Source organism: Megalops cyprinoides, chromosome 3, assembly GCF_013368585.1.
Source record: "Megalops cyprinoides isolate fMegCyp1 chromosome 3, fMegCyp1.pri, whole genome shotgun sequence".
NCBI classification, from domain to species: Eukaryota; Metazoa; Chordata; class Actinopteri; order Elopiformes; family Megalopidae; genus Megalops; species Megalops cyprinoides.
This window is the reverse complement of record NC_050585.1, coordinates 39,745,469-39,761,091: the sequence shown is the minus strand read 5'-3', so window position 1 is coordinate 39,761,091 and position 15,623 is coordinate 39,745,469. Positions and strand designations below refer to the sequence as shown.

Here is a 15,623-nt window from a genome sequence, read left to right as displayed (position 1 = left end):
ATTTGAATGAACACAAACCATCCATTTAAAACGGACATATAATATGTAACCAGTTTTAAATGTCGTCAATATCGCTTTGACGATTTTTTTTTTGTTTCGTAGAAAAAGATATTCCTTTGTTCCAAATTCGGGGGTGCTCTACACAGGCTGATCGCTGCTATGCTGTCCTGTGGTGACCCACAGTCCGCCTGGCGCGTGCTGCCTGGGTCTGGCCTGCCGTTGCCAAGGCAACGCCTGGAGGTGAGAAAGCGACGGAGTCTGTCCTGAAGAAACGTGTGAGCGCTCGAGACGGATCTTCGTTTAAGGTGGACCTGTCAGGAACAAACCAAGAATGCTGAGAAGGCATTAACTACTTCATGTCTTTTACTCTACGGCTTTTTAGTATCAAAGACGTGGTTATACTGATCAGAAAAATATTTTCAGTGGTAATAATCATTATTTGTATTACTAGATCTCAAAACTCACACCTGCAGAGCTTCTGACAATTTCAAAAGTTGTTGCCTGTTTCAGCATATGTGTACATACACAACATTTTAGATTTTAGATTGACCAAGAGTTCGAATGGGGAAAAAATTATACATAACAAAACTGGGCATAACCGTTCAAGAAGCAGTATTTCCTCCGTTCTAATTTTGTCCAACTACTTTAGAAAATACATAACATCTAATATCTGTAATGAAGCCCAAGGAATGTTACACAACAGCCTCTGTAAGCATTCATCATGTGTTGTAACATGGTTTACAGTGTATACGCTCAGTCATAGGGGCTGGGGTGCATGTTATAATTTACTGTGGTATCGTTTTCATCAAGCTGCCATTGATCCCCTCTCTTAACTGATACCTGCCAATCACAGGCAGGTGGAGGGTGCTGGGTAGGGGTGGAGGACTGGGGGGGTGGGGGGTGGGGTTATCCATTAAGCAAATTCTCCTGTTTTGTAACAGTGACGATTTATAGTAATCCTCTATTAAGTAAGGCTGCTAAGATCAGCTTCTTTCTCTGTCTGTCTCTCTGTTTGGGACTGATTTGTGTCACTAATCTCCCTGTCACCCCCCCCCCCCCCCCCCACACACACACACAGAGTACACAATCGCCCCAAATTGAATTAAATCCTATTATCCCTCCCCCCCAGCCATAAGAATAGACCACAATATTACAATCATGTTTCACATACTATGACTATAATCTTATTTTATTCTCAGTCACCAGTGTGCAAGGAAGCACACTCATTATTTTATACGGAAAAGACCACAATGGCTTACCAAGCAATCTGTGGGGCCTGTGGAAGCCAGTGGTGTGTATCCTCTGTAGACTGCATCCAATATGCTTACATGCATAGCCACCCTTAAGGCAAAAGGAATCAGCGGCTGACATGAGAGGTGAGGTGGGAGCGGTGGGGGCGGTGGGGGCGGTGGGGGGGGGGGGGGGGGGGGGGGCTGAGGTGGAGCTGCTGCTAGCGTTATCAGAGGCAGACCACTCGCAGGGAGAGGAGGGGAGAGACAGACTCACCAGCAGCACAGCATCTGTTACAGCACAGAGAGAAAGAGTGGGAGGGAGGGAGAGAGAGGGGAGATAAATGGGCTTCTTTTAAATGCTCTCACAGCAGTGGTGCAGGGACTTTCAGCTTTCAGAGAAAGAGAGATCGAGCACAGAGAGAGAGCAAGCGAGAGACCGAGAGAGAAAGAGAGAGAGAGAGAGAAAGAGAAAAGGAGAGAGAGAGAGAACAGAGAGAGAGCAAGCAAGAGGGAGACAGAAAGAAAGAGAAAGAGAGAAAGACACAGAGGGAGAGAGAAAGAGCGAGAAGGAGAGCAAGCGAGAGACAGCGAGAGAGAGAAAGAGAGAGGGATAGAGAGACAGAGAAGGAAAAAGAGAGAGAGAGAGAAAAAGAAGAGAAGAAGGAGAGAGGGAAACTGGAGTTTTAATCTCTTTGGGATGTGTATGCCACCCTGGCTGGGTGTTGTGTGCAGCTGTGAGCGCAGGGCAGAGTTCTCTCAGTGCTACTGGAAGTGGGACTAGCATGTGTTGCAGCTGACCTGGGCCAGACAGGATACATCGTTCACAATGCTTGGGAAGGACTACATGCTAGCCATCATCATAGTCAACTACGATGGTGAGTGGCATGCTGCACTGTGTGTGTGTGTGTGTGTGTGTCACAGAGCTGAACTTGGGCAGTGTCTGCTGTCTGAACGAGGCATTGTTTCACAGGGCACTGCGCAGCTGCAGGTGTGTGAGCACCTTTGTCTACAGCTCACTCTCTCCTGCTGATTCTGCATGTTGTGGGCGTGCCCCATACCCGGTGGAATTTGGGTATTGAGGTGGATGATTTTATATGACAGGGTTCCACCTACAAGTCTCGATTTACTGTCATTAATTTGGCAGATGTTGTTATCCAGATTGACCTCATATCCAGAGGTATGATGATTGTATTGAAGCGTTTTTGGTTTCCGCCCGTAGAACCTTTCTTAGTTTTGTACGCGGTAAACTGAATACTGTACACAAGTTTTTGAAAGGTTTTGAACTCAGTACCTAACTGAGGTTTAAAAAAAATACTTCTGACAAAACCAGTAAAAACCTCTGTACACATTAAAAACAAGTCAGAATCGGTTTGGAGCAGAAATATCCTGATGTCAGAGTTACTGTGAGTTTCTCAGAAAGGAACGGGCGAAAAGTGAAGCTGTATGAAGTGTGGCGTGTCCTCCTCACCCCTGATAAAGCTCCCTATCAAAGATGTAACTGTTGCTAAACACAGCTGACAGAATCAGTCCACAGCCTGGATCTCACTGTGTTCTCACCCAGAGTGTAATTGTTTCATGAGATAATCAGAATGTGTTACATGTGCCTTTCTCCACTGTTCATTGGCTGTGGTCTGTTTTGGAGGGATTTAATGAATATTGTCGCCCAGCTCTGCTTGTTGTGTATCTAAGTCTTCCTGCCACAGTGTACGTGTATGATTATGTGTGGGGAAAATGCTCCTTTTCTCATGTTCTGTTTGTAAGGTGTAAATCAAGAGAGCCACAATGTAGGTTGTGATGTTTTATTGTGCCTGATGTCTTAACAAGTGCATTTGTGCTTTGTGTGAGGTTCATACCTCTGTATGCTAGAGACTTAGACATCACAGAAGCCAGCACTCTGTGCAGCCCGGCTCAGGGGACGGGAGGTGTTTACCTGGGTGGAACTCCTGTTTGCCTCATGTCACTGTGTTGCCTTGGAAACCATTGCTCTTTGGGTGTCACAAGAATAGCAGCAGGAGTCTGAGACATCCTGCTCTGTGTAGCACAGTTTGTGCGTGTGTTTGTGTGTGCCTGTCAGTGTGTGTGCTATTGCTATTACTACTGCAACCAATGATTAATTAGATAAAATACTACTGAAATCATAATGCAGGTCTAATCCCTGTGTTTCCACCTTGCACTCCACAGAGGACTTACAATGGATAATGTACGCTATTCTTTACCTGCGATCAGCTTCCACCTTTTCACCGGAACCAAATTTTTTCTAGGTCTTAGTTTCTTAGGTTTTACTTTTCTAGGTCTTAGCTGTCTCTTTTGTTATAACACCACACAAAACTGTTACACACGCACACACATGCACATGCGCACATATACGCACACGCACACACACATGCACATGCTCGCACACACACACACGCGCACACACGCACACACACACACGCACACACACACGCATGCGCACACACACACACACACACACATACAGGTCTCAGGGACAAACCATCTGTTTTACTTGCACGTCACTGCTCTGAAAATAACCTCTCTCCCACTGTGAGGAGAGATTGCAGTTCTCCAAACCCATGCCATGGTGACAGAGAAAGAGAGAATGAAAGAAAACAAGCGCAAGAATGAAAGAGGCATCAGATGAGAATAGCTCTAAGGTGTGAAACAGAGTGGTGTCTGATTGATTGCAGTGGATGAATGCTTGTTTAGCTGTAATTGACAGGTCAGGTAATCTCAGTGGGAAAGGTACTACAGAGACAGATCCTTTGATGAATCCCTCCCATCGTCGTGGTGCACAGTCCACCTAAGATGACAGTGGGGTGTGGTAGTTTGGGAGTAGGGCTCATAGCCTAAAAGGTGTGAGTTCCACTGTCTGAATTGCATCAGTATATTTTCAGCAGAGTATTATTATTATTATTATTATTATTATTATTATTATTATTATTATTATTGTCCTGTGATGGAGTGGACTGGTGGATGATGTCCATCGTGGGGCAATGTTGTGTATGTGTAGATGAAGACAGGTGGAGGCTCACTGCTGGCTCATCTGGAATCCCAGATTTATGTTTCTGATTCAGTTTGCATTTTAACTGACCCTACATTAAATGCAGTGACTTCCAGGAGGTAGCATCTAGCTCCATCTGCTCAATGCATGACATGAACTCCTCTCTCTCTCCATCAGTCCATCTCTCTCCCCATCTTTATCCCTGTCCCTCCTCCTTTGCACGTCTCCATTGCTCTCCTTTTCACTTTGTCTCAGTTATACTATGAATAAGGGGCTTGGGGCTAAGGGAGGGACACTTTAGAGTGTATTCATCTTAATCATCATGTTCCAGTCTCAGCCATCCTGTGTGAAGTGGGCGTCTGATGAGCACTGATTGGCCAGATTAAAACTTAGTAAACATGGTGAGGATGGCTCAGGGGATTAGCTGTGGGCTTTTAAGCAGATCAATCAATCAATCTATCAAATTTTACTGAATGCAGCATTCCTTCCCAGAATGCCTCGGAGATCTGATGGCCGAGAAGCAGTGCAAATTAACAGCAGATAGAGCATGAAACAGGAGGGAAAATATGACAATGGCAACCAGGCTAATCACTCAGACAGACAACATCGTGAGCAACAAGATCTATTTAAACAATACTGGACTCTGTGCAAAGAGATGCCCTGATGCAATATGCTGATATAACATAACAGATATGTAAAGAGTGGATTTGCTACTCACATACACACACACATATGCAGGCTTTATCAATAATTCACTGCAGCTTGTCACAGATCATCCTGCCCAATGACGTACCCACACTGTGCTGTGTCAGACAGGGAAGGGAAGGTGTTGTGCTATCACACAGACTGGAGCCATTTCTGACATGCAGACACACTGTCTCGGGACACTGTCTGACCTGATACACTCCAAGCGCAGCCAGTTCCATCCAGAGAAGAAGGACATCTGATCACATCTTTCAGACCAGAGAGTGAGGGGGGGTGGGGGCGAGGGGCGTGGCGCAGAAAGGCTAGGAGGAAGGCAAAGGAAGGGAGAAAGAAGAGAGGGATGCAATGGTGAAAGTGAGAAGGACGGGAAAGGAGGGAGGGACAGAGAGGGTGATGAAGAGAGAGTAATGAACTGGTGTGAGAGAGGGAAGGCGTGAAAGTAATGAACAGGTGAGAGAGAGGGAGAGAGAGAGAGAGCAATGATTTGGCATGAGAGAGGGAAAAGCAGAAAGCTCCTCAGCCTGACTGTTTTTTTATTGCTGTGAAGGTCTCCCCTTCACTGAGAGAACAGAGACTGTTTGTGGGTGTTTAGAGTCAATATCGAGACATGAATGTCTCAGTGTAAAATCAGCATGTTGGAGAGACAGGGTGCACAAATTCTGCAGGGACTGAAGTCACTGCTAGTTTTGGAGGAACAGGGATTCCACGAAGGGTGATTACAGTTTTAAGAGTTGTAGCTGGATTGCAAAGGCCGCATAATGCTAGGATTATGGACCGTAACCCAGGTGTCACGTTGCGTAACATCCCAGATGCATTTCACAAAGTGGCTCGGATCAGCGTAAAAAGGGATTTTCAGATTTCTTGAAGCGAGGATTACAACCAGTCACAGATTGTACCTTTTTCCCGGTGTTCAAGATGATTGCAGTTTCCTGGTAAACAGTTTTTCGGGAAATTGCGTGACTCACAGTGACTGAGACAGGCTACTTTGGTGCCCAGTTGCATCTGAGATCAAGTTTTCAACAAGAGAGTCTCTAAAAGACCAAGTAGGTCTAAATCCTTCTGTTCACTATTCCTGCTCCCTCAGGGTAAGCCAGTGTCTGCTGTCAGTTATCATAGTACTCCCAGTCTTAGCTAGAGGCACAAGATTTTGGTAGCAGTTTCTTTTTTACGGTACCTTAATTACAGAGTAATTGCCTTGGAACAATTTGTTGTTACAAAATAATTTAGTGTATTAAATCACCACAGATGCTGTGAGCATGGTTGATTGTGCATTAATATGCATAATCATTGCTTCCCCTGTGACTGGCCCAAGGAAAGCAACCTGAGACTGATGGGTCAAAGTTCACCACCCAGCCCAGAGGGGCTACAGTGTGGATTAAACCATTTGAGTCCTGGAAAATTCCATGTTGCTTCACATTCCCTTGGTCCAAATAGAACAGTGCACACAAACTCTGTGCCCCTACCTCTGCGCTCTAGATGCCTCTGTGCCAGAGACAAAAACACATTTTTATTCATGGGTACAGGACTGAGTTGTCTCCTGCAGCAGATGGTGTATCGAACAGGATCTTGCAGGGGGGCCTGCTCCAGCAGTCTCTCTGCTCAGAGCACTTTCCTGTCACTCCAGCCAACTGTGTGTCTGTGAGCCCTGTGTGCAATGCTGTAAAATAGAGATGCACACATTGATGTCTCTGCTCCTCTGCCTGGCTCAGTGAGCAGTCTGGGTTTGCTTCTCGGAGATGGAGAAAGAGATGGAACAGGACTAGAGGGCAGGAGCAGGATGCTGTGTAGAAGAGAGTGATAACCCAGGTTTGGCCCAGGGTGAAGGCATGAGAAAGATAATGCAGATTTGGCCAAGGCTAAAGTTATAATATGGATAACCTGGGTTTGGCCCAAGGTGAATTTAAGACATGGATAGACTTGTGTTTATCACCCTACCCTAGTGTGATCGTGATCCCATTTCATGTCATTTTTACATATCGTAGTTTTATTGTTTCTTGTTTTCTATTTCATAATAATGGAGATATTGCATTACACTTACGTGTTGAATCATGTTCTTGTTCTTGTGCAACATTTCAAGTTGTTTTGTTAAAAGCACTTTGTATTTCCATGTTGGAAGTCACTCTGGATAAGAGAGTCTACCCCAGGTTAGGCTCAGACTGAGGTTTTGAGACAGAAATCCTGGCAGTGACCTAGCTTTGACCCAGGCTGTTGGGATGTGAGTTACCTGTTACCTGGTTTTAACCCAGTTAATCCAGGTGACTGCTTCCTGTGTTTGTGTGTATGGCTGTATTTTGATGTGTCTGTCCATGGGACTGTTCTGCACAGTGTCTGTGTGTGAGTGTGCTTTTTAAATCAGTAATAGTGTGGGTGGATATTTCACAGGGACTGGACTGTTCATACATTTTTCCTTATTTATGTCAATGGAGACTGGATCACTAGTGAATGAGCATTATCTTTTCTGTGCTATCTGAAAGCTGGTATTCGTAACATACCCGGATACCCTCATCGCAGCCATAAACCAGTGTGACAATGGAAAAGATCACATAAACAGAAAGTGGATTTTCTAGTTTGGATGGTGAGCTGGAGCAGTGAGGTTCTTCCCCAAAATATTTATGCTATGAGAAGGGGTCTTTCCAGCTCAGTGTTTGCTGTTTTGCCAGGAGTGGTGTGAAGCAGGGCCAGGACTCAGTGTAGCCCCACTTGTTTCCTTATATTCAAATGTCTACATAGTATTTATTACATTTTTTTAAGATATGATGTTTTGTGCCCCCCAGTGGACTGCAAGTGCACCCCTCTGTATTTTCTCTGGGCGCCGAGCCTTGTATGAAGGGTCTATTGGCTGCGGGAGATGAGATCAGTCATTCAGGGATGAATGAGGCTTTATTGAGCATGATGAGAGCTTTCATAGTCTTTCAGTCTGAGCCACTGTATCTGTGTCACTGGCTGCTGCAGCTCATTTAGTATAGTGATGGGTCTGAAAAGTGCTATTTCTCCCACTCCGTCCCTCCTCTCTTTTTCTTTCTCTTTCTCACTCCTCTCTCTGTCACTTTTCCTCCCACCACTCTTTGTCTTTCGTGTGCTCTTTATGATTTATGTTTTTTGTGTTTTTCTTTTACCCATATAATTTTATTTTGCTTGCTTTCCTCTTGGTTTTCATTTCAAGTTTTATTGTTTTCTTTGTGTTTTAAATTTTTGTTTTTCGTTTCCCTTTCTGTACATGTTTTCCTTTTTCATGTTAATTGTTAAGAGTCAAAAGTATTTTTCTCCTTCTTTTCATCCTGTTCTTATTTCAGGTTAACCGAAATGTTTTATTTTTTATGGCATTGGGCCATGTTGTCTCAGATCCACTAGTATCATAGATGACAAGCTCAGACACAATTCACACAATGGCAACAGGCCCTAGTGACTATCTGTTTGTCCATCCTTTATGCCCCCTTTCATAACGGCCACTAACAGTACTACCAAAAAAGAGCTCAGTATGTCTGTACTTGATTTCATGTGTGTTTGAGGGGGAATTCATTCATTTGTTTATATAGTTCAGACATTACTGGTTTGTTTGCATCTGTCTGGAGACATACAAGAGAAAACCAGCCATAAACAGCCAGCATTTGCTGAACTGGCAGTGGTAGGGGACAGTATCCACCTAACATTTCACATTACATCAAGGAATCAGATCATAATGTGTTTTTTCATTTGAATCCTCCTACAATGAACACAGGGATACCTTGGGTAAAACTGAAAGTCTCAAATTGACTGTCCCCAGAGCATGATGGGAATGAAGCATGAAGTCAATAAAAGAGTCATTGAAAGAGTATGGGAAGTCAGGAGCTAAAGCCCCATGTCTAATGCTCTCATAGATTCTTCATTGCTGCATAAAGGTAACCTTTCATCCATACCATCAAAGATCCCATCATTTAGTAAATATTTTATCTGTACTGGTGTCAATTCCTACACAGCCTCCAGCAGTGGGAAAGCCCTTTTGGATCAGTTACAGCAGAAAGGGAGATCAGAGTGCCACTTGTGGAAAAGATTTTTATTTAGAGTGTGTTGACTACTTTGTAATGGTAAAATAACACTGCTAGATTCTGCCTCTTAAGAAAGGCCAATGAAATCGAAAAGCATTACTACTGATGGTCTAATCCAGCCCAAACAGTAAGTATGATCTACCATTAAATGATCTTTTGATGCAATAAAGATTAAATATTAAAACTCAGCACTGCGAGAGAGTGGATGGCTCAGAGCTTCCTGCCAGAGAGCAGATTTTTGGCTCCTTTTCGGAGCTGTGTTCTGCCAGTCAGCTGTCCTGTGAGGGAGCTCTCAGTCCTGCAGCTCAGACGGCCGTGGGCGCTACCCAACTCCACAACCATCAGAACCACCGATGGCGCCGTTCCCCCCCTAGGCTCACCTGCTACCGCTGCGCTCTGCAGATAACATCTGGAATGACCAGAATCTGGAGCTGGACTCGGACCTGCCGCCAGGCTGGAGGACCATTCGGGACAGCACGGGCACCTACTACTGGCACATCCCCACCGGCGCCACCCAGTGGCAGCACCCATCCTACAGTGCCGAGGATGAGCCGGACCCCAGGGACTGCCTCAGCACCTGCGACCAGAAGGTGGGACCCCAACAGAAGAGGCCCCTATGATACTAGCACTACCACTATTGTTAATGCTAATACTAATACTACTACTAATACTAAAACTACGACTAATAATAACATATGACTACTACTACTACTGCTAATATTACTAATGATGATAATGATGAATATGCTGCACTGATAGTGATTATGACAATGCTTACAGCACCAACAACAGCAACAACAATTTTTACAGATTGATTCAAACATCTGGATATTTCACTGAAAAGCTCAGGTGAAAACCCTGCTCATGGCGATCATGGTAGTGTTTCACCCTGAGGGTGAACCTGCAATATTCTGATTAATAGAGATTCCTTCTGTTTGAACTGCTTCTGGCCCTGATGTCATGCTGTTGGGAGGAGGTGATGTCACATCTCTGATCGCTTTCCTTCCAGGGTTTCAGCGCTACGGGCAGACGAGGCTCGAGGAACAGGCTGACTGAGAGTCCTGTGGCCTCCATAAATGACAGGTACCCCTTTCTCTCACAGTCGCCAAAACCACTGCACCTGAATCCCCTCTAACCCCCCCCCCCCCTGCACTCCTCTGCTGGTGTCAGTCCCACATAGAGAGACATAGGTGCACTGAGCCATGTGGAATTTCCTGTGTCGTGTGAAGGAAACATGCTAAATGTGCTAATACACACATGCATAATCTTGCACGCATACACATGCACACACAGGTCCTAATGAAAGCCTATTGGGGTAACAGCAGGTAAAAACCAAGGACGTGAGAGAGGAAAAATGCACATCCCCTGGGAAAAAACGGAGTGATGATTCATTTCTTTCACTAATGAAGCGCTGAAAGTCATTTCCTCTCCTCTAATCTCTCTCTGGGATTTAAAAGAATGGAAAGTAGGTTTACCAAAAAGGCACAACACAGCATGTTGTTATGCACGGGCCAGTCGGACCCTCTAACACTCTGCCTTTCAGGTGCTTTTGGCAAATTCATTGAAATGTCTGAAGTCTGCCCTTTTCCTTTCTTACAATATTACTACTGTCTGAATGAGCTATGTATCGATCTTTAGCCAATAAAATGAGAGTTCTAACATTTATGGTTACACTGCGTGTCTTTATACCTAGATAAAGTCAGCACGATATTTGTATTTCATTTTTGGGCTAAAGGATAGATTAGGGTGGTAGCTGTATATCATGGAGCTGTGTGTCTTGACACATGTTTTTTAAACAATATTTTAGGCGTGGCACCTTGCTCTCCTGTCTTTCACCTGGCACCCTTGATGTCTTGCCCTGTCCAGGAATCTCTTACCCATCAGGCTTTGCTCTATGTTCTTCGCTGGGCTCTGTGCCAGACACTACCTGCAGCCTTAGAGACGAGGGCATAGACAGCTCCTCTCAGCTGTCAAACAGAGATGACTGCACCAGTCCATCAGGCCTGGCCACTCTCCAGATAGGCTCCAACTGATCACTAGGGTCTGATCCTGGTTCTGATAATGGAACAGGTGCCATGCGCTGGCTGATGTAGAAGCAGGATTGTGTGAGGAATAACTGTAGATCAGCAGTATGAGGGTATTACTGAACGAGAGAGCAAAGAACAGGAAATAATGGAACAAGTGGCACATTAAAAATGGGTTGTGTAATTTTTTTCACACATGCACTTTTTTATGATAAAAAGGGACAAATCTTGCCAGAGTATCTTTTTTGGCTTACTGCAGTCCTCTGTACTTTTGCAGTTTTTAGTACTCTGCTAGGTGCCATCAAGAGGGTAATGACACAGAAAATGTAGTTATTCTCAGCACCCTCTACATCAGAATGTGTGTGTGTGTGTGTGTGTGTGTGTGTGTGTGTCAGAGCTGGGGGTTATTTAATTTATTATTTAATTTGTTATTTATTTATTTATAAACTCTGTGCTATTTTTAATGGTGTATATGCAGTACCTACCTTTGAACCATTGTGCATAAGGTCTGACATTCAGATGGTAGCGGAACAACTGTGCCATAGATGTTTCCCTGTCAGTATGGCAAACTGGCTGTGCCATTCTACGCGTTGAACACAGGAGCTGGAAATGTGACACAGAGTGACCGTGCTGTCGAAAACTTCCTGAGAGTCCGTTCTGACGTTAACGGCTGAAGCGTCTCCTAAATCTAGGACAGAGGGACAGATGAGGTCTGAAAAGCAGTCTGAGAAAACTGGAGCTCTGCGAATGATTCTCTCAGAGGCATCAGAATTAGCCTGCCATTTTGGCCTCTCCGAGATGGAGAGATACAGGACAGTCACCACAACTCTCTGCTCCACAGATCTGTGCATCGCCTACTCATCAGCTGTTCCTTAGAGCAAAGAGCCAATGAGAGAGAGGGCTTCCAGACACACACACATGCATGGATAAACAAACAAATAAACAAAGACAGACGGAGTCATACACATCACGCATCTGTCAAATGCCCAGGGAGACAGAATCTGGAGGGGGTTATAAGAGGATGGGCGGCATCTGTGTGTGTGTGTGTGTGTGTCTGTATCTGTGTCTGTGTGGGGTGGGGGACTAAGGGGATGGAGAGGTGTGTGTGAGTGTGTGTGTGTGAGACAGTGTCTGGAATCCCTCTCTCTCATTAAGTAAGAGGCTAGGCTGGAAGTGTGTGTGATGGACTTGTTACTACATTGGTAAGAATAGTGGGACCTAGGGGAGAGGAAGAGGGGACACACACAGTCCAACCGTTATCATGCTTTGACCTTAAATTTAGAATTACCCCTCTCATTGGCACTGACAGGCTGACTCATTTCAGCTGACTGTGTGATGATGCGTAGTGTCACTCACCTGTTTCTGTTCTGTTCCACAGGGCCTCTCAGGAATATTATTTCACCAACACAGATCCTGATTCCAAGGTACACCTGTGTGATCCACTTGTCGCTGCCCACTCCACCCCAAACCTCCCCTTAGGAGTAGTCAGGAAGCTAGGCTTGTAACTAAGAGACTGGGGGTTCACATCCCATGTGTGGCTTTGCTGTTCTACTTGCTATTTACCCTGATTTTCTTCTGTAAATGCCCAGCTGTACAATGGGTAAATCTGTGTAAGCCCTTTATATGTTGCCTAAGCACTGAACCACAGTGATTCTGTGATATGTGACAAGACCAGCAGACTGGGCTGTGCTGTTTCTCTAATGAGTATAGAGGGGATGAGAGGCTTATTTATGAGGAAGAAGATTCAGTCTGGCAGAATGCTTGCCTGGCTGTGTTAATTTCTGTGTCTCTCTCTCCCGTCCCACCCCCACCCCAGTGCTTTGCCGTGCGCTCTCTGGGCTGGGTGGAGATCCCCGAGGAGGACCTGACTCCCGGGAAGAGCAGCATTGCCGTCAACAACTGCATCCAGCAGCTGTCCCACAGCAAGAGTGAGGGGTGCGACGCCATGGGGGCCTGGGGGGAGGTAAGAGGGGGTACGGGGGATACGGTGGGTCAGGTATGGCAGGGTGGGATATAAGGCAATAGGGAGTTTAGAGGGGTAATATTTATAAAAATTTAAGATGTAGCTGAAGATAAAAAGTTTCCACTGAGCAACATCTTCATATGTGAGGTTTAGTCATTTTATTTTGCATCTGACATTGAAATGCAAACTAATGCCAGTCTTTCTGCATCTTTTCCCTCACTTGTGCTGAATAGATCAGATGTGTCAGTACTCACACGCATACTGTCCTCTCACAGTTCTCAGTTCTCACTGAGTGTGAATGAATGAATGGCTCTGTGTAGACATCTCTTTGGGATTATAAACATCTCAGCTCTGGGAATCAGCTGCCCCCCCTTTCCCCTCTGAGAGCCTCTACTGCTCATAAACAGTCAGATTTCCGCCCGACCACAGCGGTCTGCTAGGCGTCTGAGGTTAACCGTGGTTCACTGGAAAGGCTGTGCTCTGCAGGGCCAGGACATGGTGATGATACTGAAGAAGGACACCCTCAGCCTGGTGGACCCACTGGACCACAGCCTCATCCACTGCCAGCCCATAATAAACATCCGTGTGTGGGGCGTGGGCTGCAACAACGGCAGGTGAGGTGGGAGGGGAGATGCCATCATACGGCTTCATGAGCCACAGACTGTCAATAACTGACTTGGACCAATCAAGATATATTACTTGATAGCAAAAGCAAGTACTATGATTGATTCAAAGCAGTGATTGACAGCCTGTGGCTCTGCCCATCATGGTGTTCATGAAGCTTATGATGGGCAGAGCCACAGGCTGTTTCACTGACTCTTATGGACCCATCGAGAGACATTGCTTGATAGCAAAAGCACTATGATTGGTTCAAATCAGTGAGTCATTGACAGCACATTATAGCATTGTGCCACATTGGCTGTCTTACTGTCTTATACATTAATCCCACTACCAAAATCTATTTGTGACTGGTGTTTTCTGTCAAGATGGCCTGCAATCAAATATTTTGATTGCATTGGTACTCGAAAAACCTTCCTAATGTAGTGTACAGCATGCAGTTTTCAAAGGAGCTTGACTATTGGAGCAATAAGAATAATGACCTAAAATCTTGTATTCTTCCTTACAAGCCAAGCAAAAGTCACAGAAAATATAAATCTAATTTGAATGGGAACCTGCAGTTGAGAAGCCAGTCAGACTGGAAAGTTTCAAATTATCTTCCCTTAGCAGAAACCTGAATGTTGCTCTGAATATCAAAGCTACTGGGTCACCAACATCTCATGGCTTCCCAGCTGAGATCAACATCAGGGACCATTTCAGAACCTATAAACTCAAAACCATCTGTTTCCTTTTATAGAAATGCGTTATATACGATCTTTACTCTGCATCTCATGCCCCTTTTCCACCAAGGCAGTTCGAGGGCTGGTTCAGAGCTGATGCCTAATCTCAAACCTGTTCTTCATTTCGACAGCCAAAGAACCAGCTCACGGCCAGGAAAACTGCTGGTCTAAAACAAAGACCCGCTATGTCAGGGGCTGGGGGCAGGATTATCATGACCAATAAGACCAACTAAAACTTTGTGACCGCCATTTTTTCAACGTTTCAAAGGAGACAAAAACATCACCGACTGGCCTGACAGCACACAGTTTCAAACAGCACTGAAGAGGGAAATTATACCAGTCACTGTGCATCAGTCAAAAAGCCTGCAAAAGTACAGGTGACATTAGACTGAAACCAGTGCAAATGGTATAATTTACCAATATGAGCTCACATTTATTTAATTCTTGTAATCTTTAACTCTCATGATTTGATCTCTAAATGTAACCAGTTGTTTCCAGTTCTTAGGACAGAGGGCAGGTGCTCCCCTTTACACATGCCCTACATGACAAAATATCAAAAACATTGCATATGTTTGAAGTATCTACCATTTATTCTCTCTCACACCCCCCCCCCCCTCTCTCTCACACACATACACAAATACACAGACACATATATATAATTTTATATACACATTTGAAATTTTTATATAGAATATTGTAAATTACTGTACTATTACTGTACTGCATTGTGCATACTGTGACATATTCTGAAAAGGAACATTTATGGCCAATGCTTTTGCTTATGATGCCTATATGAAATGTAATTTCATTATTTTTCTTCTTCTCTTTTTTGCCACCATGAAACACAGAGACAGGTAACTCTTTCCATCTTTTTTACCTGACATGCTGTCTGTACTGCAGGCCATAGAAGCTGGTAGACTGGTGTACAATAGTTTCCATGAAAATGTTATTTAGTCTTATGAAAACTTGAAATAATGTATTCCAGGGAATAAGATCTGTACAGTGTTTAAACAGACCTTTTTTGGACAAAGGTACTGTGAAGGGTTTCCAGGTCAAGTCAAAATAATAAATAAACATTTTTGCCTGATGTTTATAGTACCCTATACCAAAATACAGAAACAGAAAACTTGTCAAGTCCAGACACGAAAAGCCCCTATTGGAAAAAAGGATGTAAACACACACACACACACACACACACTCAGAGCCTCCTCCACACGCATTCAAACCCGCAGACACCATGACATCCAAGTGTTTCCCTGTAGTGTTGATGAACCTGTTATTTCTTGCATTTTACGTTTACGTTTCTTGAGTTTAACGTTTGCAGTGCTCAGTAAAG

The 15,623-nt window shown here is 44.5% G+C and overlaps 1 protein-coding gene across 2 annotated transcripts in view; it reads left to right on the top strand.

The window, feature by feature from the left end:
- Positions 1–1,852: 1,852 nt before the first annotated feature.
- The window catches only part of LOC118775367 (amyloid-beta A4 precursor protein-binding family B member 3-like), a 21,282-nt gene continuing 7,511 nt past the window's right edge, over positions 1,853–15,623 (top strand). Inside the window, exons 1-7 of one of the 2 annotated variants that reach the window (XM_036525255.1) lie at positions 1,853–2,107; positions 9,366–9,553; positions 9,973–10,046; positions 12,366–12,411; positions 12,804–12,950; positions 13,437–13,564; positions 15,136–15,141. In XM_036525255.1, coding sequence (XP_036381148.1) covers positions 2,059–2,107; positions 9,366–9,553; positions 9,973–10,046; positions 12,366–12,411; positions 12,804–12,950; positions 13,437–13,564; positions 15,136–15,141 — 638 coding nt within the window. In that variant the 5' untranslated portion in view covers positions 1,853–2,058. The remainder of the gene's footprint in view (positions 2,108–9,365; positions 9,554–9,972; positions 10,047–12,365; positions 12,412–12,803; positions 12,951–13,436; positions 13,565–15,135; positions 15,142–15,623) is intronic. The other variant, XM_036525256.1, reaches the window with a different exon arrangement.